This window comes from Gorilla gorilla, chromosome 18 (genome assembly GCF_029281585.2).
Source record: "Gorilla gorilla gorilla isolate KB3781 chromosome 18, NHGRI_mGorGor1-v2.1_pri, whole genome shotgun sequence".
Lineage (NCBI taxonomy): Eukaryota > Metazoa > Chordata > Mammalia > Primates > Hominidae > Gorilla > Gorilla gorilla.
Window position 1 is genome coordinate 98483929 of NC_073242.2, and position 26011 is coordinate 98509939.

General features: G+C 41.2%; 1 protein-coding gene and 1 pseudogene across 1 annotated transcript in view; both read left to right on the forward strand.

Moving 5' to 3' along the window:
• The window catches only part of SNTB2 (syntrophin beta 2), a 124537-nt gene that overhangs the window by 72386 nt on the left and 26140 nt on the right, over positions 1–26011 (forward strand). The window contains exons 3-4 of the mRNA XM_055366283.2: positions 3696–3906; positions 13780–13922. Of these exons, the coding sequence (XP_055222258.2) occupies positions 3696–3906; positions 13780–13922 (354 nt within the window). The remainder of the gene's footprint in view (positions 1–3695; positions 3907–13779; positions 13923–26011) is intronic.
• LOC129527689 (zinc finger CCHC-type and RNA-binding motif-containing protein 1-like) lies at positions 7618–10613 on the forward strand (annotated as a pseudogene).

Genomic DNA, 26011 nt, shown 5'->3' on the forward strand with positions numbered 1-26011 from the left:
TAGCCTGGCGTGGTGGTGCCTGTAGTCACAACTACTCGGGAGGCTGAGGCAGAAGAATGGCGTGAACCCGGGAGGCGGAGCTTGCAGTCAGCCGAGATCACGACACTGTACTCCAGCCTGGGCGAAAGAGCGAGACTCCGTCTTAAAAAAAAAGAAAAGAAAGAAAAATTTTTTGTTGGGGCTGGGCACGATGGTTCATACCTATAATCCCAACACTTTGGGAGGCTGAGGCGGGTGGATCACCTGAGGTCAGGAATTTCAGACCAGCCTGACCAGCATGGTGAATCCCCCTCTCTACTAAAGATACAAAAACTAGCCAGGCTTGGTGGCACTTGGCTGTAATCCCAGCTTGGGAGGCTGAGGCAGGAGAATCGCTTAAACCAGGAGGTGGAGGTTGCAGTGAGCTGAGACCGCGCCATTGCACTCCAGCCCGGGCAACAAGAGGTAAACTCTGTCTCAAAAAAAAAAAAAAAAAAATTGGTTGGGGTGGGGGCGACGCAGTGGCTCACGCCTGTAATCCCAGCACTTTGGGAAGCTGAGGTGGGCGGATCATGAGGTCAGGAGTTCGAGACCAGCCTGGCCAACATAGTGAAACCCCGTCTCTACTAAAAGTACAAAAACTAGCCATGCGTGGTGGCGGGCGCCTGTAGTCCCAGCTACTCGGGAGGCTGAGGTAGGAGAATCGCTTGAAACCAGAAGGCAGAGGTTGCAGTGAGCCAAGATCGGGCCACTGCACTCCAGCCTGGGTGAAAGAGCGAAACTCCATCTCAAAAAAAAAAGTTTTGTAGAGATGGGTTCTCACTTTGTTGCCTAGGCTGGTCTCAAACTCCTGGCTTCAAGTGATTTCCCCGCCTCAGCCTCCCCAAAGTGTTGGGATTACAGGCATGAGTCACTGTACTTGGCCTAATTTTTTTTAAATTGTAAAATACACATAACATGAAATTTCTTAATCATTTTTAAGTGTACAGGTCAGAAGTGTTAAGTATATTCATATTTTTGTGCAACCAATGTCCAGAAATTTTTCTTCTTGCAAAACTAAAATACTCTACTCATTAAAAAACTCCCCATTTCACCCTTCCTTCAGCTCCTGGCACCTACCATTCTGCTTTCTGTGAGTTTGCTCTAGATACTTCATGAAAGTAGGCTCATATGTTATTTCTTCTTTCGTGACTGGCTTATTTTACTAGTATAATATCCTCAATGTTGATGCATGTTGTAACATGTGTTAGGATTTCTTTCCTTATTAAGGCTGAATAATGCCATTATATGTATATACTGCATTTTGTTTATCCGTTCATCCATTGGTGGACATTTGGGTTGCTTCCACCTTTTGGCTATTGTGAATGATGCTGCTATAAACATGGGTGTACAAATGTCTCATAAAATTAGTTTTTAAGTTAATTGTTTTGATCATGTTGCCCTCCTGTTGAGAATTCTAAATGATTCTATGTTATTAATAGTTACCAATTAAGGCCAGGCACAGTGGCTCATGCCTGTAATACCAGCACTTTGGGAGACCGAGGCAGGTGGATCACTTGAGGTCAGGAGTTCAAGACCAGCCTGGCCAACATGGTGAAACCCTGTCTCTACTAAAAATACAAAAAATTAGCCAGGCTTGGTGGCATGTACCTGTAATCCCAGCTACTTGGGAGGCTGAGGCAGGAGAATCGCTTGAACCCGGCAGTCAGAGGTTTCAGTGAGCTGAGATCGTGCCACTGTACTCCAGCCTGGGCGAAGAGCGAGACTCCATCTCAAAAAAAAAAAAAAAAAAAAGTTACCAATTAATATTCAGACCTAACCTGCTATTCAAGATCCTCTAAATTCTGGAACCAAGCTACGTCTTAATATGTTTAGGTATAGAATAGGAAATCAAAGAGCTCATCAGAACTGTATCTAAATAAAAAGCAAATAGCTTAAAACTTTTTATCTGAAAGTTTTCCTCTGAGTAACATGAACTTTCAAATATGGACTTTTCTTAAGCCCTTTGGCTGTTCATGACTCTTATTTATTTATTTATTTATTTATTTATTTATTTATTTTCTTGAGACGGAGTCTTGCTCTGCTGCCCAGGCTGGAGTGCAGTGGCACGATCTCTGCTCACTGCAAGCTCCGCCTCCCGGGTTCATGCCATTCTTCTGCCTCAGCCTCCTGAGTATCTGGGACTACAGGCACCCACCACCACGCCTGGCTAATTTTTTGTGTTTTTAGTAGAGATGGGGTTTCACCATGTTAGCCAGGATGGTTTCGATCTGCTGACCTCGTTATCCACCTGCCTCGGCCTCCCAAAGTGCTGGGATTACAGGCGTAAGCCACCGCGCCCAGCCACAACTAATATTTTATGTCTTCTATTTTCTAGAACTTTTGTCCTATTTTGCTGTTACCATAGAACTTTGACAGCATATAAAAGATGGATAGACTGGTAGGTAGGCCTGGAAGTAGCTAGATGATCTACTTTTTTCATCACTGTATCTCCAATACCAGTGCCTAGCACAATATTTGGCATGTAGTAGGTGCTCAATAAATGTTTATTTAAGAAAGGATAGACCAACCAGAATTCAAATGAAAATGAATATTTGCAATACAAAATATGACAATTTAAAGTATTTGGAATTATAAAGGGTTTAGAAACTGTGACAAAAGAGCTTCAAAGCAGAAATGCTAGTATACTTGTAAATTGCTTATCTTTTTGACAAGTGGCATAGAATCTGATGATAGTGCTTTTAGGCAGCAAAAACTGTCTTCAGAAAATAATGTAAAGAAAACTCTCTCCCTGGTCATTGGCAGTTTGTCAATTTGTAGCCTACCATGAAAAACACTAATGGCTTTTTTTTTCCATTTTTAAAGATATATATGTTCACAGCAGAGTATATATCTTAGTCATTTATTTATTTATTTGACTTTTAAAATTCATCTTTGCAAGAACTTTGATTGAAACACAAAACAATATTCAATAGATTGCTTTATAAATAATTTTTTCAATGTATATTTAAAATATTTTAGCTATTTTCTAAAGGTTACTTTTGAAATACAGATTGCTCTTGGTGAGCATTAATACAGAACAGTTATAGTGTTGATCTCTTAACTATTTTTCTACCATAATTCACAGGAGGAGTAATCATATAAAAGTACCCAAACACAGTTCCAAATTTTACAGAGTAATAATCTTCTGCTAATTTTCTTGTTCTTTCTTATCTTTCCATGTGTTGTTTTCTTTGGAATTGGACTCTAGGGAATTAAGAGAAAGTATCTTTTTTTTTTTTTTTTTTTTGAGACGGAATCTCGCTCTGTCGCCCAGGCTGGAATGCAGTGGTGTGGTCTTGGCTCACTGCAACCTCCGCCTCCTCGGTTCAAGCTATTCTCCTGCCTTAGCCTCAGCTTCCTGAGTAGCTGGGATTACAGGCACCCACCACCATGTCCGGCTAATTTTTTATATATTAGCAGAGACGGAGTTTCACCGTGTTGCCCAGGCTGGTCTCGAACTCCTGAGCTCAGGCAATCCGCCTGCCTTGGCCTCCCAAAGTGCTAGTATTACAGGCATGAGCCACCGTGCCCAGCCAAGAAAGGATCTTTATTTGAGTATACAAATTTATTTGAAGAATGCAAAATTAAAATAGATTTGCAGTTATGTATTTTAAACCTGGCAGGTTTGGTGACTTCTGTCCTAGCTCACTTTTTTTTTTTCTTTTTCCACACAGATTGATAGAGCTACATTCTCCTGATAGCAGGAACACGTTGATCCTACGCTGCAAAGATACAGCCACAGCACACTCCTGGTTCGTAGCTATCCACACCAACATAATGGCTCTCCTCCCACAGGTGTTGGCTGAACTCAACGCCATGCTTGGGGCAACCAGTACAGCAGGAGGCAGTAAAGAGGTGAAGCATATTGCCTGGCTGGCAGAACAGGTAGGCTGGGAGGCAGGGCAGAGTATCACCTGGTTCCCATTCAGTGCCAGGATGGTTCCTCATTTAATATATCTGTAATACTTACCATGCACTTAGGTCCTGGATATCTAGCTTGCAGATCTTTTGTTTTTCAGTGTTTTGTTTCACCTCCCTTTTTCTCCTTCTACCTTTGTCTATTTGTTGCTAATTATCCACTCAACCAGAAGTAGCTGACATAGTAATCACTGTCATACTATTACTAAAGAAGTTCTTATTACCATCTCTATCCTTAATGACAGAGGATAATTTTCACGATTTTAGATCAGGGTCAGCTAACTTTTTCTGTAAAGGGCAAGATAGCGTCACGGCTACTTGACTCTTCTGTTGTAGCAAGACAACTGTCATAGGCAATAGGAAAATGAATGGGTGTGACTGCGTTTCAGTAAAACTTTATTTACAAAGACAAGTAAACTGGTGGTTGGCTGGATCTGGCCCAAGGGTCATAGTTTCCCAACCCTTGTTCCCTACTGGAAGAGCTTCTAGGGGCAGCAGGCTATAGTTGATTCCTCTGCTCTGGGAAAAGTATAAAATATACAAAATACTTTACAATTAGACAGAGGTACAATTGTCTTCCATAACTGAAAAGTGAAAAAAAGAGAAACAAGAAAGTCTGAGCGGATGTTGAGTTAAAGGAAAAGAACTTGAAAACCCAGGTTATTTTAGATCCCAGGTTTGACAAAAGGAGAGTAAAAGTTCCGTGTGACATTATGTTACATCTTTTTTCTTCACCATCAACTAGGCTAGAGGGGCTTGAAAAAAAAGGACTGCACTAGGGGGTTCAGAGATGAGTGTTTAAGTGCTAGCTCTGTTTTTCACTGCTTTTGAGTCTTTTCGAAACTTACGTTTTGAATCCTAGTTGTGTGTGCAAAGGGCCAGGGAGTGGACTAAATAACTGGTTTCCAAAAAAGCAGAATCAGCACAGGAAGGATTTTGTTCTTTCATTCTTGATTTTTTTTTTTCAAGTACTGGTTCCCACCTTCCTCCCCAACATAGTTCTAACTTTTTTTTTTTAAGTTGAGGTTGATTTTATTTATTTGAGGAGGATATTGTCCCCAAAGCAGTTCTGACGTGGTAGGTCTGTGGGTGGTGCCTGGTGATCCTGGTGGTACCAAGTAATTGTGGTAATTGAGGGGCCAATTTTGGTCACCAGCGAGATTAATTTTTTTATTTTATTTTTTGCCACTTCTCAACTTTTTATGAACATTTCAAATAAAATTATAATAAATGAGAATGTAATATTAGTACAGTGATCATTTCTATAAAGCATAATTAGAATAATAAATTAATGAAAGTCATGATATAAGTACTTATGACTTTGAAAATTTTAACATTTTAGTTGTGTTTATCATTGTTTCTATATTTTATATGCTAGTTGAAAAACTGAATTGAATAGTAATTGTTCTGTGCTTTTGGCATTGTTCAAAATCCTTATGATTTTAAAAAGGTAGCACATTCACATGTTTGAAAAATCAAACAAAAAATTAATGGGTGAAAACTCTTGCCCTCATTCCCGTTACCTATCCACCTGTTATGCCCTTTGCCCTGGAAAGGTAACAACTCTTATTCCTTTCTATTCAGTCTTTTGAGAGTTTATGCAAATAAAAAGAAAATATGAGGCAGGGTGTGGTGGCTCATACCTGTAAAACCAACACTTTGGGAGGCTGAGGTGGGAGAATCGCTCAAGACCAGGAGCTTGAGACCAACCTGGGCAATATGGCAAAACCCCATCTCTACAAAAAATGTAAAAATACAAAAAAATGAGCTGGGTGTGGTGGCATGCACCTGTGTCCTTTCACACATGCACTGTCCAGATCCTTTGGCTTGTATGTCCAGGTAGACCAGATAAGGAAGGATATCAACATTATCTGCATATATTCAGTTCTTAAGTTTCTGACAGTAAATAGTAAAGCTTTGGTTACTAAGGGATTTATCCAAAGGTTCACATCAATTCCTAAGTTTGGATAGTGAGAGTTCAGAGGGTAGGGGATATTTCTTTTTTGTTGCTTTTTTTTTTTTTGGAAATGGAGTCTCGCTGTGTCAGCCAGGCTGGAGTGCGGTGGCGCGATCTTGGCTCACTGCAAGCTCGGCCTCCCGGGTTGTTGATACTAATTTTTATGTGACTGATTTTACTGTTTAACTGGTTATATTGGTTTTTGGTTTTTTGTTTGTTTTGTTTAATTTCCATGTTCACAGTGTTGTTTTTTTAATTGGCAAATAATTATGTATATTTATGGGATACGGTATAATGTTTTGATACGTGTATACATTGTGGAATGCTCAAATCAGGCTAATTAACATATCCATCACCTCAAATATTTATCATTCTTGTGGTAAAAACATTTAAAATTTTTTATTTTAATGTATGTTGAAATATACAATTTTTTTTTTGAAATGAGGTCTCACTCTTTCGCCCAGGCTGGAGTGGAGTGGTGCGATCTCGGCTCACTGCAACCTCTGCCTCCCAAGTTCAAGTGATTCCCCTGCCTCAGCCTCCCGAGTAGCTGGGATTACAGGCACATGCCACCACACCCAGCTAATTTTTGTATTTTTAGTAGAGATGGGGCTTCACCATGTTGGCCAGGCTGGTGTTGAACTCTTGACCTCAGGTCATCCACCCGCCTCAGCCTCCCAAAGTGCTGGGATCCGGCCAATACATTATTATTAACTATAGTCACCATACTATGCAAAAGATTACCAGAATTTATTCATCCTGTTTAATTGAAACTTTGTACCATTTGACCAACATCTCACTTTCCCCATCTACCCCTTACCCCAGCCTCTAGGAACTATCATTCCACTCTACTTTTTTTTTTTTTGAGACAGGGTCTCATTCTTTCACCTGAGCTGGAGTGCAGTGGTATAATCATGGCTCAGTGCAGCCTTAACCTCCTGGGCCCAAGCAGTCCTCCCACTTCAGTCTCCTGAGTAGCTAGGACTATAGTCACATACCACCACACCAAGCTAATTTTAAAATTATTTTTTGTAGAGATAGGATCTCAGTGTGTTGCCCAGGCTGGTCTCAAACTCCTGGGCCCAGGTGATCTTCCCACCTTAGCCTCCCAAAGTGCTGGGATTACAGGCATGAGCCACTGTGCCCAGCCTGGGTATGTTCTTTTTTTTTTTTTTTTTTGAGACAGAGTTTCGCTCTTGTTGCCCAGGCTGGGGTGCAATGGTACAATCTTGGCTCACTACTATCTCCGCCTCCCAGGTTCAAGCAATTCTCGTGCCTCAGCCTCTTAAGTAGCTGGGATTACAGGTGTGCGCCACCGTGCTCAGCTAATTTTGTATTTTTAGTAGAGATGGGGTTTCACCATGTTGGTCAGGCTGGTCTTGAACTCCTGACCTCAAGTGATCCACCTGCCTTGGCCTCCCAAAGTGCTGGGATTACAGGTATAAGCCACCGCACCCTGCTGGTTATATTTTTAAAAGGAAATTTTTTTTGAGTCCACCAAATGGAGGACATGTATTATCTATTAAATGAGTTTTTTTAAGCATTTGAGTATTTTTTTTAACTTTGTATGCCAAGACTTTTTTATTTTAGTGATATATACAAAATAAATGTAATTTTTTTTTTTGAGGCAGAGTCTCACTCTGTTGCGCCAGTCTCACTCTGTTGCAGTGGCGCGATCTCGGCTCACTGCAAGCTCCGCCTCCCAAAAAAAAAAATTTTTGTGTAGAGATGGGGTCTCACTTTGTTACCTAGGCTGGTCTTGAATTCCTGGGCTCAAGCGTTCCTCTCTCCCACCTCCCAAAAGCTGGGATTACAGGCATGAGCCACCGTACCTGGCCTTTGGCTTTTCTCATTAATGCCCAGGCCTGGGTCTCCCACAGTCGCGAAGAGGCACTGCTGCTGTTACTGTCTTGTCTCTGCACCTGACCCTTCCCAGGACCTGTGATGCCAAGGCCATTGTGAGGGGGAAAAAAGTCAGGGTTTAGCCCCAGCTAAGCCGAGGGCTCTCGCTCTTCGGGTCTCCTGGGTCTGCCCTACCTGAAGACATGAGTGGTGAGTTGGCTCCAAGTAAAAGCACAGAGCATGTATCCACCTCGCCCATTCCCTGACAAATAATGACATATACTGCATATTTTCCAAGCATGGCAAAGTTGTAAAGGTTACTATAATGAAATGTAAAGATACCAGGAAGAGTAAAGAGGTTGCATTTATTTTATTTTTGGATAAAATACTCTGCACAAAACAGTACTAGGGCAATAAACAACGGTTATTTGGTAGAGTGATAAAAGCAAGCATCACTATTGACAACAGAAGAGCAGCCGAGTTCACCCAAAGGCAGAACTACTTTGATGAATCTAAGTGTTATGTTTGTGGGAAAAGTGGACACCTAAGTTACGCCTGTCCGAAAAATATGCTTGAAGTACGTGATTCTCCAAAGAAGAAAGAAAAAAAAGAAAGTTCCTGAACCAGTAGAAGAAACTGAAGAAGTAGAAGACAGAGAAGATTAAGGGGAGAATCCTACTCTTTGACAGCCTTATGCCACAGCATTCCAGCAAGCCAAAACTGAGGAAGAAGAAAAGAAGAAAAAAAGAAAATCCAGTTCGGGAGGTCCCTCAACACTGGATGATTCAAGACGTTCAAGAATAAAGAAGAGCACATATTTCAGTGATAAGGAAAAACTTAAGTGATTATGATTAAAATTACATTTATTGGCCGGGCACGGTGGCTCACGCCTGTAATCCCAGCACTTTGGGAGGCCGAGGCGGGTGGATCACGAGGTCGGGAGATCAAGACCAGCCTGTCTAACATGGTGAAACCTTGTCTCTACTAAAAATACAAAAAATTAGCTGGGTGTGGTGGCGGGCGCCTGTACTCCCAGCTACTGGGGAGGCTGAGGCAGGAGAATGGCGTGAACCCAGGAGGCGGAGCTTGCAGCGAGCCGAGATCGCGCCACTGCACTCCAGCCTGGGCAACAAAGCGAGACTCTGTCAAAAGAAAAGAAAAGGCAAGACAATCAAAGAAAAGGTTTATTTTAATAGTCACTACTTTATGCCTTTTAACTCTCAAAGTGCATAAAGACTCAAGTTAGGACCATATACATTCAATTGGTGTTAATGTAATTAGTTATTTACTTTTTGCTCTCCATTTTTTAGTGTGATAATAAAATAAAGAACCAGAAGTACATTGCCTGTGAAAAAGGGATTAAGGGATTTGGGAAATGAATAATAACTATTAGTATTTTCTCATCTTTAGTGCTATCCACCTCTGTTTATTAGAAATAAAATTTGGAGGCCCGGTGTGGTGGCTCACGCCTGTAATCCCAGCACTTTGAGGCCGAGGCGGGCGTATCACGAGTTCAGGAGTTTGAGACCAGCCTGGCCAGCATGGTGAAACCCCGTCTCTACTAAAAATACAAAACTTAGCTGGACGTGGTGGCGGGCACCTGTAATCCCAGCTACTCAGGAGGCTGAGGCAGGAGAATTGTTTGAACCTGGGAGGCAGAGGTTGCAGTGAGCCGAGATTGCACCATTGCACTCCAGCCTAGGTGACAGGGTGAGTCTCCGTGCCAAAGAAAAAAAAAAAAAGAAATAAAATTTGGAGAAAGCTGTAGTTTGGCCAGGTTTGTGCATGTGTAGGTGTTCAAACACAAGCAAACTAAAGCCCTAACATTCGTATCCCTTTTGTCTCTGGCCAGAAACTCAATGGTGGGATCCCCAAGGCTGCTTATGCTGATACCATAACCAAAAAACACATACTATATAGAGCAGACAGCATTTGACTTCACTGAAAGCAAACAGTATCCTTAAAAGTTAAGGCAAGGCCAGGTGTGGTGGCTCATACCTAGAATCCCAGCACTTTGGGAGGCTGAGGTGGGTGGATCACCTGAGGTCAGGAGTTCGAGACCAGCCTGACCAACATGGCTAAACCCCATCTCTACTAAAAATACAAAATTAGCCGGGCATGGTGGCGGACGCCTGTAATCCCAGCTACTCAGGAGGGTTAGGCAGGAGAATCGCTTCAACCTGGGAGATGGAGGTTGCAGTGATCCGAGATGGGGCCATTGTCCTCCAGCCTGGACAACAGAGTGAGAGTCTATCGTAAAAACAAAACAAAACAAAACAAAAAAAAGTTAAGGCAAATAGGCAATCAGAATGATTAAACTTAGGTTTCATTTTTTTTCCAATGGTAAGTAGAAGAGGGAAAAGATATTCTCTAAAAACTAAGGACTTGAAAGAGTTAAAAGAGTAAACACTTTGAGAAACGTGTTAAACAAAGTTCTCTTTCTTGAAATTGAACATTGCTCCTGTTGGCATTAGCATTTTTCCTTTAGGGCTCAAAATACCTTCTTTGGGAAGAAATACATTTAATTTAGGTTTTCCAAATGCTTATACTCTAGCCTTCAAAAACCTCTCTCTTATAACTTAAGGGGAAAAATTATTTATTTGTTTACTTTATTTTATTTGTGAAACAGGGTCTCACTCTGTTGCCCAGGCTGGAGTACAGGAGTACAATCTCAGCTCACTGCAACTTCCACCTTCTGGGCTGAAGTGATCCTCCCACCTCAGTCTCCTGAGTCGCTGGGACTACAGATGCACACCATCATACCTAGCTGATTTTTGTATTTTTTGTAGAGATGGGGTTTTAGCATGTTGCCCAGGCTCAAGTGATCTGCCCACTTGGACCTCCCAAAGTGTCAAGACTATAAGTGTGAGCCACGACACCCAGCCAGTAAAACATTTACTTTTAAAAATCAGTTTATCTTTTTTTTTTTTTTTTTTTTTAAGACAGAGTCTCGCTCTGTTTCCAGGCTGGAGTGCAGTGGCGCAGTCTCAGCTCACTGCAACCTCTGCCTCCCGGGTTCAAGCGATTCTCCTGCCTCAGCCTTCTGAGTAGCTGGGACTACAGGCACGTGCCACCATGCCCAGCTAATTTTTGTAGAGATGAGGTTTCACCATGTTGGCCAGGATGGTCTTGATCTCCTGATCTCGTCATCCGCCTGACTCGGCCTCCCCACGTGTTGGGATTACAGGCGTGAGCTACCATGCCTGGCCCAAAATCAGTTTATCATTTTAACCCTTTGGGAAGACAGAGTTTTATATGATATAACCTATTGAGATATTGTCTGTAATAATCTTGGGGACAAATACCTAGTAGTGAACATAAACTTGAAATGTTTTGGGGATATCTGTGATCCAAAAATGTATGAGTCTAAGAGAACCTCTTTAGAGCTGATATTCTCCTTCCAGACATTGGAGAGTTAACCATAGACTAATATAGTCTTGGAAAACTCAGGTTCACTGATAAGAAATGCATAATTCTTTCTACAGTATTTTGCTTGAATTCTCAGAGTTAGGTTTTGTTTTTTTTGCTTTCAGCACATGGTATAGCACTGGTCCCTTCACTGGCTAGAATTAATTTCCCACTTTGGGGATCTAGCTCGTGGCCTTGGCTAAGAGAAGAGCGTCCCAGTGGTAGATGTTATAGCACAGAACCAAACCACACAGGCCACTTTCAGATTATAGATGTAAGGTTCTCTGTCATGTCCAGATTACCTTCAGAAGTCTTTAAGGAAAACACGTGAAAAGGGCTGTGAAGGCAACACTGTAACCGATAAGTGATTCATCAATTTGAATTCTCCTTGAAGCTGTCAGTGATGCTGAGCTGAAGGATCAGTGTTAAAATGCAGTGTTGTTGAACAGTCCTTGTTTAAATGTCTCCTGAGGAGGGAAAAGTTTTGATGATGACAGGGCTTTTCTTGAATATAGTCTTTGGCTTTTTGGCCTTGGATCCTTGACAATATGGATAAATAGTAGTTGTTTTCCTGAAGTTTAAAACCTTTTTAGAGATAACTGAGCATTATACAAGTAAATTCAATGGTACCTTCTAAGCTGAAACATAAACTTCTAAAATACAATGGGCCGGGCGCAGTGGCTCACACTTGTAATCCCAGCACTTTGGGAGGCTGAGGTGGGTGGATCACCTGAGGTCAGGAGTTCGAGACCAGTATGGCCAACATGGTGAAACCCTGTCTCTACTAAAAATACAAAAATTAGCTGGGCATGGTGGTGGGCGCCTGTAATCTCAGGTAGTTGGGAGGCTGAGGCAGGAGAATTGCTTGAACCTGGGAGGTGGAGGTTGCAGTGAACCAAGATCGTGCCATTGCACTCCAGCCTGGGTGACAGAGCAAGACTCTGTCTAAAAACATAATAATAACAATAAATAAAATACAATGGAGAACTCTTGGAACATAGTTTAAGTGTTTTCTTAAGCTGCTAAGTTCTGGGTTAATGCAATTTTTAAAAAATACAGCACAGTGAGGCCAGGCGCGTTGGCTCACGCCTGTAATCCTAGCACTCTGGGAGGCCGAGGCGGGCAGATTGCCTGAGCCCAGGAGTTCGAGGCCAGCCTGGGCAATACAGTGAAACCCCGTCTCTACTAAAATACAAAAAATTAGCTGGGCGTGGCAGCATGCACCTATTGTCCCAGCTCCTCAGGAGGCTGAGGCAGGAGAATTGCTTGAACCTGGGAGGCAGAGGTTGCAGTAAGTGGAAATCGCGCTGCTGCCCTCCAGCCTGGGCAACAGAGCAAGACTCCGTCTCAAAAAAAATAATAATAATAACACTGTGGGTCTTGTGCAGTGGCTCACGCCTGTAATCCCAACACTTTGGGAGGCCAAGGTGGGCGGATCATCTAAGATCAGGAGTTTGAGACCAGCCTGACCAACATGGAGAAACCTCGTCTCTACTAAAAATACAAAATTAGCTGGGCATGGTGGTGTATGCCTATAATCCCAGCTACTCGGGAGGCTGAGGCAGGAGAATCACTTGAACCCGGGAGGCTGAGACTGCAGTAAGCCGAGATTGCACCATTATACTCCAGCCTGGGCAACAAGAGCGAAACTCCGTCTCAAAAAGAAGAAAAAAAAAATACAACATAGTGACCCGTTATATGCGTTTTAAAAAATACGATAGATGGGCCAGGCATGGTGGCTCATGCCTGTAATCCTAGCACTTTGGGAGGCCAAGGCAGGCGGATCATGAGGTCAGGAGATCGAGACCATCCCTGAAACCAACATGGTGAAACCCCGTCTCTACTAAAAATACAAAAGTTAGCTGGGTGTGGTGGCGCACACCTGTAGTCCCAGCTACTCGGGAGGCTGAGGCAGGAGAATCGCTTGAAACCAGGAGGTGAAGGTTGCAGTGAGCCGCGATTGTCCTGCTGCACTCCAGCTTGGCGACAGAGCGAGACTGTCTCAAAAAAAAAAAGATAGATGTTAACAGATTACATTGCACAAAATAAGAGAGTTGTGTTATTTGGAAAATATTTTATTCAACTATCTATGTATGTATATATTGGGTTGCAATGTAAACTCTATTATTGTAAGTCTTGATGAAAAACTTTGATGTTTAGATTATACATACTTATTTGGTAGTAGGAGTTTCTGTCCTATGTTTAGAAGATATTACACATCAGACATTCTGAAACTTAAAATTTTGAACATATTACTATATATTTAATCAGAATTGACAATATTGGCCAGACGTGTGGCTCACGCCTGTAATCCCAGCACTTTGGGAAGCCAAGTGAGACCCTATCTCAAAAAAAGAAAAAACAGAATTGGCAATGTTCAGTTACTATGGAATGGGGAAAAACTATGTTGTATCACCAGATAATGTTTATAGCTCTAATACATACACCACTTCACACCTCCCAGTGGAGAGTCCCTACCAGTGTAAACTTGGTGAGATGTTTCCTGAATGTAAAGTCCATCAGGTTGGGAAAACAAAATGGAGACTCATTGTGTTAGGCCATCATTGAAGGAACTTTTACAAAGACATGTGATTATAGTTAGCCCTGATTTCTGAATTTTTCCATTGTAACAGGCAAAACTAGATGGTGGAAGACAGCAATGGAGACCTGTCCTCATGGCTGTGACTGAGAAGGATTTGCTGCTCTATGACTGTATGCCGTGGACAAGAGATGCCTGGGCGTCACCATGCCACAGCTACCCACTTGTTGCCACAAGGTAAGTAAGACTAAAGATAAGGAAGTAAAATATTTATCCTACTCTAAATCTACAAAAGAATTTTAAAGTGAATTCTGTTATCTTAGATGCCTAAAAGAGCATTTAAGTAGCGGATATAGTTGATGCAGACAAAAATTTTTTCTTTTACAACCTTATTGATCATTTTGCAGCTCCTAGCTCAGAATAAATTGTTTTTATCATGAGCGTTTTTGTGTGTACCTTTTAAGTTGTCAAAGGAACTTCCTAACTGTTCCCTTACAAGACTTGCTTAGTCATGAAGATTATAGGGGTTTTTTTTCTTTATTTTATTGACTGTGACTAGAAAACCACTGAAATTGTGGCAGCCTTTTGACTGAGTGACGAAATCATTTAAACCAGAATGTGGTACTGTGGATAAACCACATAACTCAGCCAAAATATTCTTCAACTTCTCTTTCTAATGTAAGAACACATCATTTTGATTCTATGAAATAAACATTGATTTGACCTGAAGCCACAGGGTGTTTCTAGCATTCCAGATATGGAGGGCTGAAAGGGAAAAGAATAGAGAAATTTAGACTTGGGAGCCAAGGTGTCTTAAGGGATCATAACTGTGAAACTAGAAAACATATCCAAATTCAAATTTTTTTGGACTTAACAAAAGAATCAGGTGTTGATATAACTCAAAAACTACACATTAAAGAAGAGCGCCATGGAAAAGTATTTGGTAGTCAAAAGAGCTAAATGATGAAACTATCTGGAATATCCCAGTGGGAATAGTGGGGATTTCCTGCTTTGAGGAGACAAAGATTCATGTAAGGCAGAGTATTCTTTGCATTACTGGAAAAGTTTCACTTTAAAAGATTTCCTTTAACTTGCCACATATATTATTCTTCCTTTACATATATTATTCTTTTTATAAAAAATATATTTTTCACATGGCCTTCCAGTAGTATCTCTGTAATTTAGAGCTGGAGCTCCTAGATCACAGAATGAAGTAAAGGATTTGGTGAGCCTCAGTATTAGGGAGGTGTGCCCTCATTAATTCCTTCAGGACAGAATAGTCCTGCAGAAAGACTGAATTTAATTATGTTTCTCTTTTAAAAAAATAAGATATACACTATTGTTTTTTGTAAATTTCTTAATATTTGGTTTTTTAAATCCCCACTAAATTATAACCTCCTTGCAGTCAAGAACTCTGACTTAGTCATCTCAGCACTTCCCACAATGCTTTGCATGTAGTAGGCCATCAATAAATCTTAGTTGAATTAAATTCTTTACTTAAGTTATAGTTTCTCTGTCATGGTTACATTAGGAACTTGACAGTAATCCTACAAAAATATGTAACCATGTCTTAGTAATTATGATTAGAGCAATTAAATTTATATTTTCCAAGATTTAGAATTTAGGAATATGGCTGTGGAGATTTCTTAAGTTTAAATTTTGTAGAATCAGCTTACACTTTGGTTCTGATCATAGAATGCAAGGAGGGTAGCTTTATTCTTTTTTAAAATGTGTGCACCTGGAAGCATGAAGCAGAAATTTACCACGTTCTGTAGAAGAGCTTTTGTTTAATACTAGAAATTATAATGCCATAAGCAAATAATTTCTTGGCTATAGAGTAGATTAGGCATGGACCACCAAAGCACTTTGGTACTAAAGAAGGAGATGGGGTGGTGTATGTACTATCAGTGGTATTAATTTGCAAGTAGGGAAAAGATACAGACAAGATTTAAGAGCTAAAACTATAAAACTTGTAGAATAAAATATAGTAGATCTTCATGACTTTGGGTTAGGCAGAGGCTTCTCAGATATGATACCAAAAGCACAGTTAACAAGAGAAAAAATAGATAAATTGGACTTTCAGAAACTTAAAAGCTCTTGTGCTTCAAATGTCACCATCAAGAAAGTGAAAAAATAACTCACAGAATGGGAGAAAATATTTGAAAATCATATATCTGACGAGACTTGTATCTAGAATATATAAAGAATTCTTGGCCAGGCATGGTGGCTTACATCTGTAATCCTAGCACTTTGGGAGACCGAGGCAGGCCTATCATCTGAGGTCAGGAGTTCAAGACCAGCCTGACCAACATGGTGAAATCCCATCTCTACTAAAAATATAAAAATTAGCCAGTGTGGTGTTGCACACCTGTAATCCCAGCTACTCGGGAGGCTGAGGCAGAAGAATTGCCTGGATATGGGAGGCAGAGGTTGCTGTGAGCTGAGATTGCACCACTGCACTCCAGCCTGGGTGACAGAGTGAGACTCTGTCTCAAAAAAAAAAAAAAAAAGAGATAATTATTCCAAGTCAGTAATGAAAAGATTACCCAATTAAGAAATGGGGCTGGGCACAGTGGCTCACGCCTGTAATCACAGCACTTTGGGAGGCCAAGGCAGCTTGATCACCTGAGGTCAGGAGCTCGAGACCAGCCTGACCAACATGGTGAAACCCCGTCCCTACTAAAAATACAAAAATTAGCCAGGCATGGTGGTGTGGACTGTAATCCCAACTACTTGGGAGGCTGAGACAGGAGAATTGCTTGAACCCAGAGATGGAGGTTGCAGTGAACTGATATCTCACCACTGCACTCCAGCCTGGGCGACAGAGCCAGACTCTATCTCAAAAAAAAAAAAAAAAAGAAAATGGGAAAATGATATGAATAGATACTTGTCCAAAGAAGATATACAAATGGCCAATAAGAACATGAGAAGATGTTCAGCATCCTTAGCCATCAGGGAAATGCAAATCAAAACCACAGTGAGATATCATTTCCCACCCACTGGGATGGCTATAATTAAAAAGACAGATAAAATAAAAAGTGTGAACAACGACGTGGAGAAAATGGAATCTTCATACACTGCTGGTGAGAATGTGAAATGTATACTTGCTGTGCAAGGCAGTCTGGCAGTTTCTCAAAAGCTAAACATAGAGTCACCCTGTGACCCACAATTCCATTCCTAAGTTATGCCTAAGAGTAACGAAAACTTATGTCCACATCAAAACATACCTGACTGTTCATAATAGCATTATTCACAATAGCCAAAGAGTGGAAACAACCTAAGTGTCCATCAACTGATGAATGGATAAATAAAGTGTGACATATCCACACAGTGGAATACTATTCTGCAGTTAAAAACAATAATGTTCTGATACATTCTGCAGTGTAGATGAATCTTGAAAACATTATGCTAAGTGAAAGAAGCCAGACACAAACAACCACATACTATAGTTCCATTTATATGGAAAGTTCAGGATAGGCAAACCCAGGATAGACACAAGGTAGATTAGTGGTTGCCGGTGGGGGAGCTAATGGGTACAGTATTTCTTTTTGAGATGATGACAGTCTGCTAAAATTGAATGTGGTGATGGTTGCAAAATTCTGAATATACTAAAGACCACTGTACTTCAAGGGATAAATTATATGGTGTGTTTTATATTTTAATAATTCAGTTATTTAAAGAATTAAACTCAACAAGATTGAAAAGAGAGACTAAGACTGATTCCTAATAAACTGAATGTTATACTAAGTAAGCGATAGCATGCTACTGAACCTTTCTGTGCCACATATTTTTCATTTGTTAAGTGCACCCTAATGAGATAGGGTGGGTGTTAGTATTAAATGAGTTAATACTAATAAACTGCCTAGAATGGTACCTGACACATTGTAACTGCTCAAGTGTTAGCTGCTTTAATTATAATATTTATTATTAAATGAAAATTATGCCCAAGAAGAATTCTTTGTAAAAAGCATAATAATTAGGCCAGGTGCAGTGGCTCACGCCTGTAATCCCAGCACTTTGGGAGGCCGAGGCTGGCGGATCACGAGGTCAGGAGTTCGAGACCAGCCTGACCAACATGGAGAAACCTCGTCTCTACTAAAAATACAAAAATTAGCCCAGCGTGGTGGCATGTGCCCATAATCCCAGCTACTTGGGAAGCTAAGGCAGAAGAATCGATTGAACCCCAGAGGCGGAGGTTGCGGTGAGCTGATACTGCACCACTGCACTCTAGCCTGGGCAACAGAGCAAGACTCTATCTCAAAAAAAAAAAAAAGTATAATAATTAGTTTAATTTGGTCATTGTTAAAAGAGGAGCTCTGGCCCAGCGTGGTGGCTCACGCCTGTAATCCCAGCACTTTGGGAGGCCAAGGCGGGTGGATCACAAGGTCAGGAGATTGAGACCATCCTGGCTAACACAGTGAAACCCCGTCTCTACTAAAAATACAAAAAATTAGCCGGGTGTGGTGGCGGGCGCCTGTGGTCCCAGCTACTAGGGAGGCTGAGGCAGGAGAATGGCATGAACCCGGGAGGCGGAGCTCGCAGTGAGCCAAGATCGCGTCACTGCACTCCTGCCTGGGAGACAGAGCGAGACTCCATCTCAAAAAAAAAAAAAAAGAGGAGCTCTTAGCTGGGTGCCATGGCACGTGCCTGTAATCCCAGCTTCTTGGGAGGCTGGAAGAGTCACTTAAGCCCAGTAGTTCAAGACCAGCCTGGGCAACATAGTGAGACCTCTGGTCTCAAAAAAATTAAAAGAAAGGGAAAGGAGCAGTTTTTTGATCTGCCACCAATTTTTACAGATAGTCAAAGTTTCATATTAAAGGTGAGGAATTCAAACATGCTCATACATGCAAATTAAACTTACCATTAATTAAATGGGTGGGTCTTATAGAGCTTCCTAGACTGATTGTCTGCCTTCCTTCCTCCTTTCCGTTCATTTTTCTTCCCTCCCCTTCCCTTTCCTTTTCCTTTCTTTTCTCCCCTCCCTTCCTCTCTCTCTCCTTCCTTCCTTCTCTCTTTTTTTTTTCTGACGAACTCTCACTCTGTTGTCCAGTCTAGAGTGTGCAGTGGCAGGATCATAGCTCACTGTAACCTCAAACTCCTGGGCTCAAGCCATCCTCCCACCTCAGCTTCTCAAGTAGCTAGGACTATAGGCATAAGCCACTATGCCAGGCTAATTTTTTATGGAGGTGGGGTCTTGCTGTGTTGCCCAGTCTGGTCTCAGACTCCTGGGCTCAAACAATTCTCATGCCTCTCAGTCTCCCAAATTTCTGGGATTGTAAGTATGAGCCACCATACCAGTTCATGTTGTTTCTTAATAAGTTTAATTAATGTAACAACAGGGATTCTTTACTCCTTGTTCAGGAAGTACTGGTGGTTAGAATAAAAAATGACAGATGAAAGGTTTAGTTTTTCCATGTGGCCATGTTGGCAAGGTAGAATTGGTTGAAGTCACAGCGCAATAGAATTAAGTGGGGCTTAATGATCCTCTACCAACCAGAGGGGGGTAAAGGGTAACCCTGAGAGAGACAAGAAGATGAAACCAGACCAGAAGGTATCCTGCAGAGGGAGGCAAGGCCAGAAAGTGTTTTCAATGTAGGGGAAAGGGAGTGTTTGAGATTTAAGTGAGTAATGAGAAAGGGCTGAATGTTTAATTTCCCTAATTCTATTGTTAATACTTTGGACCATGTTCTTATGAGTGGATGAGACAGAATAAAAAAGGATTGCATAAACACATAGGTAAGGAAAAGAAATTAAGGACCTTTATTATGTTTAAAAAAAGTAGATAACTCCTGAAAAATTAAGAGTTGATTGTAGTTCAAAATCAAATAACATCCTTAGAGTAATGTAAATTAACCATGAGCTGCCATTTATATTGGATTGCACATTTACAGATTCTTCAGAACCAAAGCTCTGTACGTGTGTGGGTTTTAATAGCTGATAGTTCAGGCCAATGAGGAATAAGTAAAGCATGAAAGTGATAAATGAAGAGGATTTTTATTTTACACATTTCTCGAGATTAAAGCCAGATACATGACACAGGTAGAAAGACATTGGTTTTATAGGTGCTCTGGATTTTTCAGGATATGGATTTTGTTGTCTTTTCCTATAAGCCTTCTTTGGAAGAGAAAAAAGACCTCAAAAAAAAAAAAAGTGTGGTGACTTTAGAATGTGGAATATTGAGTAGTGCTGTGCTTATGGGACTTGTGGGGCAAAAGCTGCCAAAATGCCTTTGCATGAACTCATCTGGCCTCTCCACAAAAGGGGGGCCTTTTAGCAGTGTTCCCAACCAACCGCTGCTCAGCAAGAGTCCAGCATCTGGTTTGAATTAGATTCCCTTTGCCAAATATTTCATAATCAAATCTGTAGGAAAAAATTCTCTTAGACTTTATGTTTTTTAATGTCTGTTTTGGGATTAGCATTCAAACTGAATATGATAGAATATCTATTGCTTTCCCCAACACTTTGTCTTACTTGGATCCTCTGTGGAGTAATTTTGAAACTTACTTAACTCTTTCTGAGGTAGCTAATGTTTAATTGGCATGTTGGTTTTTTGGGAATCAGCTCAGTAAAGCAGTTCTCAAAGTATACTTCATGGACCTCTGCGGATCCCCTTTTCAGGGGCCTTGTGAGTTCAAAGCTATTTTCATAGTAATACTAAAATGTAATTTGCTTTTTCTCATATTGTTGACATTTACACTGAGGATGTGTAAAATTGCTGGCACCTTAGCATGAATCAAGGCAGTTGGCACCAAACTGTTTTGGGAGTCATTGTATCCGTCCCCACGTGGACTTGCAGAGGGAAAAAAAAATGCCAGTTTAACTTCAAAATGTCTCTGCTGAAATAGTAAAAAATATTAATTTTATTTAATCTTGACCCTTGAGTATTCATCTTTGTAACATTCTGTGTGATGAAATGGGAAGTACTCATGGAGCACTTCTGCTGCATACTGAAGAATGACTGTTGTCTCAAGGAAAAGCACATGTGTGATTGAATTCTCAGCTGAACTCCATGCTTTTTCATGGAAACATCATTTTTTACTTGAAAGAATGACTGATTGACAAACACGTTTAGTGAGACTTGGGTATTTGTCACATCACCAAAATGAGTCTGTAACTTGAGGAAAACACTGATAGTATTTGTTGCCAATGATAAAATTGTAGCTTTCAAGCAAAAATTAGAATGCTGGAAAACTCATTTCTGCTACTGTGAGCTTGACAGCTTCTCAGTACTTGCTTTTCTGGGGAGATTAGTGGTAATACCAAATGAGATTTTTTTTATCTTTTATAATGAACCATTTTTAACGTGGAAAATCTGTGTAACTCAGTGAACAAATATTTTTCCAAATGAATGATATATGGTGTTGCAAAATTATGCATACATAAAAAAGATCCATTGAAATTTCAAGGGAAACCAGTTGATTTTTAATGTAAACATGATACAGAAACTATTGATAAGGTTTCAGATTCCACATTGCAATTAATCTTTACCAAACCACGTGTTGAGTTTTGGTTCTGTGGACAGAAGGCTATCCACATAATCTGAATGGGCTATTAAAATACTCTTCCCTTTTCCAACTACATATTTATGTGAGGCTGTAACTGCATATTACAATAGAATGCTGAAGCAGATGTCAAAATTCAGCTATTTTTAAGCTAGACATTAAAGAGATTTTATTTATTTCTCTTTGATGTACATTCCTCACCAAATTTTTTAAAATCCTGTATAGAAAACATTGTGAGGTGAGTGAATCCTTATAAATGAGGTAATATTTTGTTCTGTTACACTGATCTACTTAATACTTCTTTAAAATAGGGAAAATATAAAAAGTGAGGCCAGGAGTGGTGGCTCATACCTGTAATCCCTGCACTTTGGGAGGCCAAAGCATGTGGATCACTTGAGCCCAGGAGTTCAAGATCAGCCTAGGCAACATAATGAGACCTTATCTCTACACAAAATACAAAAATGAGCCAGACACGGCGGCACGCGCCTATTGTCCCAACTACTTGGGAGGCTGAGGTGGGAGGATCACTTGAGCTCAGGAGTTCAAGATCAGCCTGGGCAACATAATGAGACCACATCTCTACACAAAATATAAAAGTGAGCTGGGCGTGGTGGCGCACGCCTATAGTCCTAGCTACTCAGAAGCTGAGATGGGAGGATTGTTTGAGCTGGGTAGGTGGAGGTTGCAGTGAGCCAACACTGTGCTACTGTACTCCAGTCTGGGGGACAGAGTGAGACCCTGTCTCAAAATGAAAATTTAAAAAAAGGAAAATATAAAAAGTGAATAGATTAAACTATGAAGCAAAATACTGAATAGTTTCATGACCTTAAGGAAAATTACTTTTCTTATGGTTTTCCTATACGTATACTTCACTATTTTTTGTAGGGTTTTTTTTTTTTTTTTTTTTTTTTTTTTTGAGACGGAGTCTTGCTCTGTCACCCAGACTGGAGGGCAGTGGTGCAATCTCAACTCACTGCAACCTCCGCCTCCTGGGTTCAAGCGATTCTCCTGCCTCAGCCTCCCGAGTACCTGGAATTACAGGTGTGCACCACCATGCCCGGCTAATTTTTGTATTTTTAGTAGAGATGGGGCTTCGCCATGTTGGCCAGGCTGGTCTCAAACTCCTGACCTCAGGTGATCTGCCCGCCTTGGCCTCCCAACGTGCTGGGATTACAGGCATGAGCCACCACACCCAGCCAATATTGTAGTCTTATGTATTCCCTAAGAAGCCTCACCATCTTTTTGGGGGAGGGGGTGATTTCAATCTGGGCACTAAGGACACTTCTTGCTGTTGGGTTGGTTATTGTTTATTGATGGACAGAGGTGGGAAGTGTGTGTGTGTGTGTGTGTGTGTGTGTGTTAATAAACTCAATGTGTGCTCGCTTCGGCAGCACATATACTAAAAAAACTCATAACATGGATGACAGAGCCTTAGCAGATAAATTTTTATTTTAAAAAACTCACAAAATTTACCATCTAATTATTTTTAAGTGTACAGTAGATTAGTGTTTACTATATGCACATTGTGTGTAGCAGATCTCTAGAACTTTATCTTGCAAAACAAACTTTATATCTATTGAACAACAATTCTCCATTTCCATCTCTCCCTCAACCCCTGATAACCACATTCTACCTTCTGTTGTTATGTGTATGATTACCTTGGATACCTCATGTAAGTAGACTTCATGTAGTATTTGTCTTTTTGTGACTGGCTAAGTGTGGTAGATTATGACAGTATTTCCTTTTTTAGGCTGAATAATATGTTCCATTGTATATTTATACCAAATTGTCTTTATCCTTTCTTTTGTCAGTGGACATTTAAGTTGCTTCCATCTCTTGGCTATTGTGGTTAATGCTGTAGTGAACATAGGTGGGCAAATATCTTCAAGATCTTGTTTTGAGATCTTTTGGATATATACCAAGAAGTGGGTCCTTTGCCCTTTTTTTTTTTTTTTTTGAGACGGAATCTTGCTCTGTCGCCCAGGCTGGAGTGCAGTGGCACGATATGGGCTCACTGCACACTCCACCTCCCGGGTTCACGCCATTCTTTTGCCTCAGCCTCCCGAGCAGCTGGGACTACAGGCTCCTGCCACCATGCCCGGCTAATTTTTTGTATTTTTTTAATAGAGACGGGGTTTCACCGTGTTAGCCAGGATGGTCTTGATCTCCTGACCTCATGATCCGCCCACCTCAGCCTCCCAAAGTGCTGGGATTACAGGTGTGAGCCACCACGCCTGGCTGTCCTTTGCCCATTTTTTAACTGGGTGGTTTTCTTATCATTCAGTTTTAAGAGTTCTTTATATATTTTGGATACCAGTCCTCTATTAGATATGTGTTTTGCAAAAATTTTTTTGTCCGCAGCTTGTCTTTTCATTCTCTCTCTTTTTTTTTTTTTGAGACGGAGTCTCGCTTTGTTGCCCAGGCTGCAGTGCAGTGGCACAGTCTTGGCTCACTGTAAGCTCTGCCTCCCGGGTTCACGCCATTCTCCTCCCTCAGCTTCCCGAGTAGCTGGGACTACAGGGGCCTGCCACCATGCCCGGCTAATTTTTTGTATTTTTGGTAGAGAGAGGGTTTCACCGTGTGAGCCAGGATGGTCTCGATCTCCTGACCGTGATCCGCCCGCCTTGGCCTCCCAAAATGCTGGGATTACAGGCATGAGCCACCGCGCCCAGCCTCATTCTCTTAACAGTATTTTTTGCAGATCAGAAGTTTTTAATTTTAATGAAGTCCAACTTACCAATTTTTTTCTTCAGGGATTGTGCTTTTGATGTTATATCCTTTTAAATCATCTAGAGTTTCTCCTATGTTATAGATTTTTTTTTTTTTTTTGAGACGAAGTCTCGCTGTTGTCCCCCAGGCTGGAGTGCAATGGCGCGATCTCGGCTCACTGCAACCTCTGCCTCTCAGGTTCAAGTGATTCTCCTGTCTCAGCCTCCTGAGTAGCTGGGATTACAGGTGTCCACCACCATGCCAGGCTAATTTTTGTAGAAATTTTAGGATTGTGTTTTACACTTAGGTCAAAGATCCATTTTGAGTTAATTTTTGTGAAAAGTATGTAAGGTCTGCTTTTTTTTTTTTTTTTTTTTTTTTTAACATATGGATGTCTACTTATTTGTAGCGGCATTTGTTGAAAAGACAGACGATTCTTGGCTGGGCACGGTGGCTCACGCCTGTAATCCCAGCACTTTGGGAGGCCGAGGCAGGCAGATCACCTGAGGTCAAGACCAGCCTGGCCAACATGGTAAAACCCTGTCTGTACTAAAAATAAAAAAATTAGCTGGGTATGGTGGCAGGAGCCTGTAATCCCAGCTATTCGGGAGACTAAGACAGGAGAATCACTTGAACCCAGGAAGCGGAGGTTGCAGTGAGCGGAAATCGTGCCATTGTGCTCCAGCCTGGGCGAGAAGAGCAAGACTCCATCTTAAGAAAAAAAAGAAAGAAAGAAAAGACCATTCTTTCTCCATTGAATCACCTTTGTTTCTCTCTTTTTTTTTTTTTTTTTTTTTTTGAGAGGGAGTCTCGCTCTTGTTGCCCAGGCTGGAGTGCAGTGGCGCAATCTCGGCCACTGCAACCTCCACCTCCCGGGTTCAAGCAATTCTCCTGCCTCAGCCTTCCGAGTAGCTGAGATTACAGGCGCCCACCACCATGCCTGGCTGATTTTTGTATTTTAGTAGAGACGGGGTTTTACCATGTGGGCTAGGCTGGACTTAAACTCCTGACCTCAAGTGATCCGCCCGCCTTGGCCTCCCAAAGTGCTGGAATTGGCTGGGCACGGTGGCTCATGCCTGTAATTCCAGCACTCAGGGAGGCCCAGGCAGGCAGATCACCTGAGGTCAGGAGTTTAAGACCAGCCTGGCTAACATGGTGAAACCCCGTCTCTACTAAAAATACAAAAAAAAAAAAAAGCGCTGGAATTACAGACATGAGCCACCACTCCCGGCCTGAATCACCTGTGTTTCTCTGTCAAAGATCAGTTGACTGTATTTGTGTGGGTTTGTCTCTGGGCTGTCTGTTCTGTTCCATTGATCAATTTGTTTGTTCTTTTGCCACTTCCACACTGTTTTGATTACTGTAGCTTTATAGTAAGTGAAAGTTGAGTGGTGCCAGTATACAGATTTATTTTCAACTTTTGTTCTTCTTTAGTATTATGTTGACTATCTGAGTCTTTTGAGTTTCCATACAAACTTTGGAATCAGTTTATCAGTATCTACAAAATAGCTTGCTGGGATTTTAATGGGATGGCATTGAATCTGTAGATCACCTAAAAGAGAACTGACATCTTAATATGGAGTCTTTCTACCCATGAACGTAAAATATCTCTTGGTTTATTTAGATCATCTTTGCTTTCTTTCAGGAAAGTTTTGAAGTTTTTCTCATAGAGATTCTATACATATTTCGTTGGACTTATGCTTAAGCATTTCATTTTATGGTAACTGACATAAATGGTATGTTTTTAATTTCAAATTTCAATTGTTCAAAGCAACTGACTTGTATATTAATCTTATATCCTGCAACATTGCTATAATTGCTTATCAGTTTTAGGAGTTGTGTACAGGGTCTCACTCTGTTGCCAAAGCTGGAATACAGTGGCATAATCATGGCTCATGGCAGCCTCAACCTCCTGGGCTCAAGCAACCTTCTACCTCAGCCTCCCAAGTAGCTGGGACCACAGGTGCACACCACCATGCTGAGCTTTTTTGTTGTTGTTTTTTGTTTTCTTTTGTTTTTGTAAAGACAGGGTGTCTCTGTGTTGCCCAGATTGGTCTCAAAATCCTGGTCTCCAGTGATCCTTCTGCCTCAGCCTCTGAAAGTGCTGGGATTACA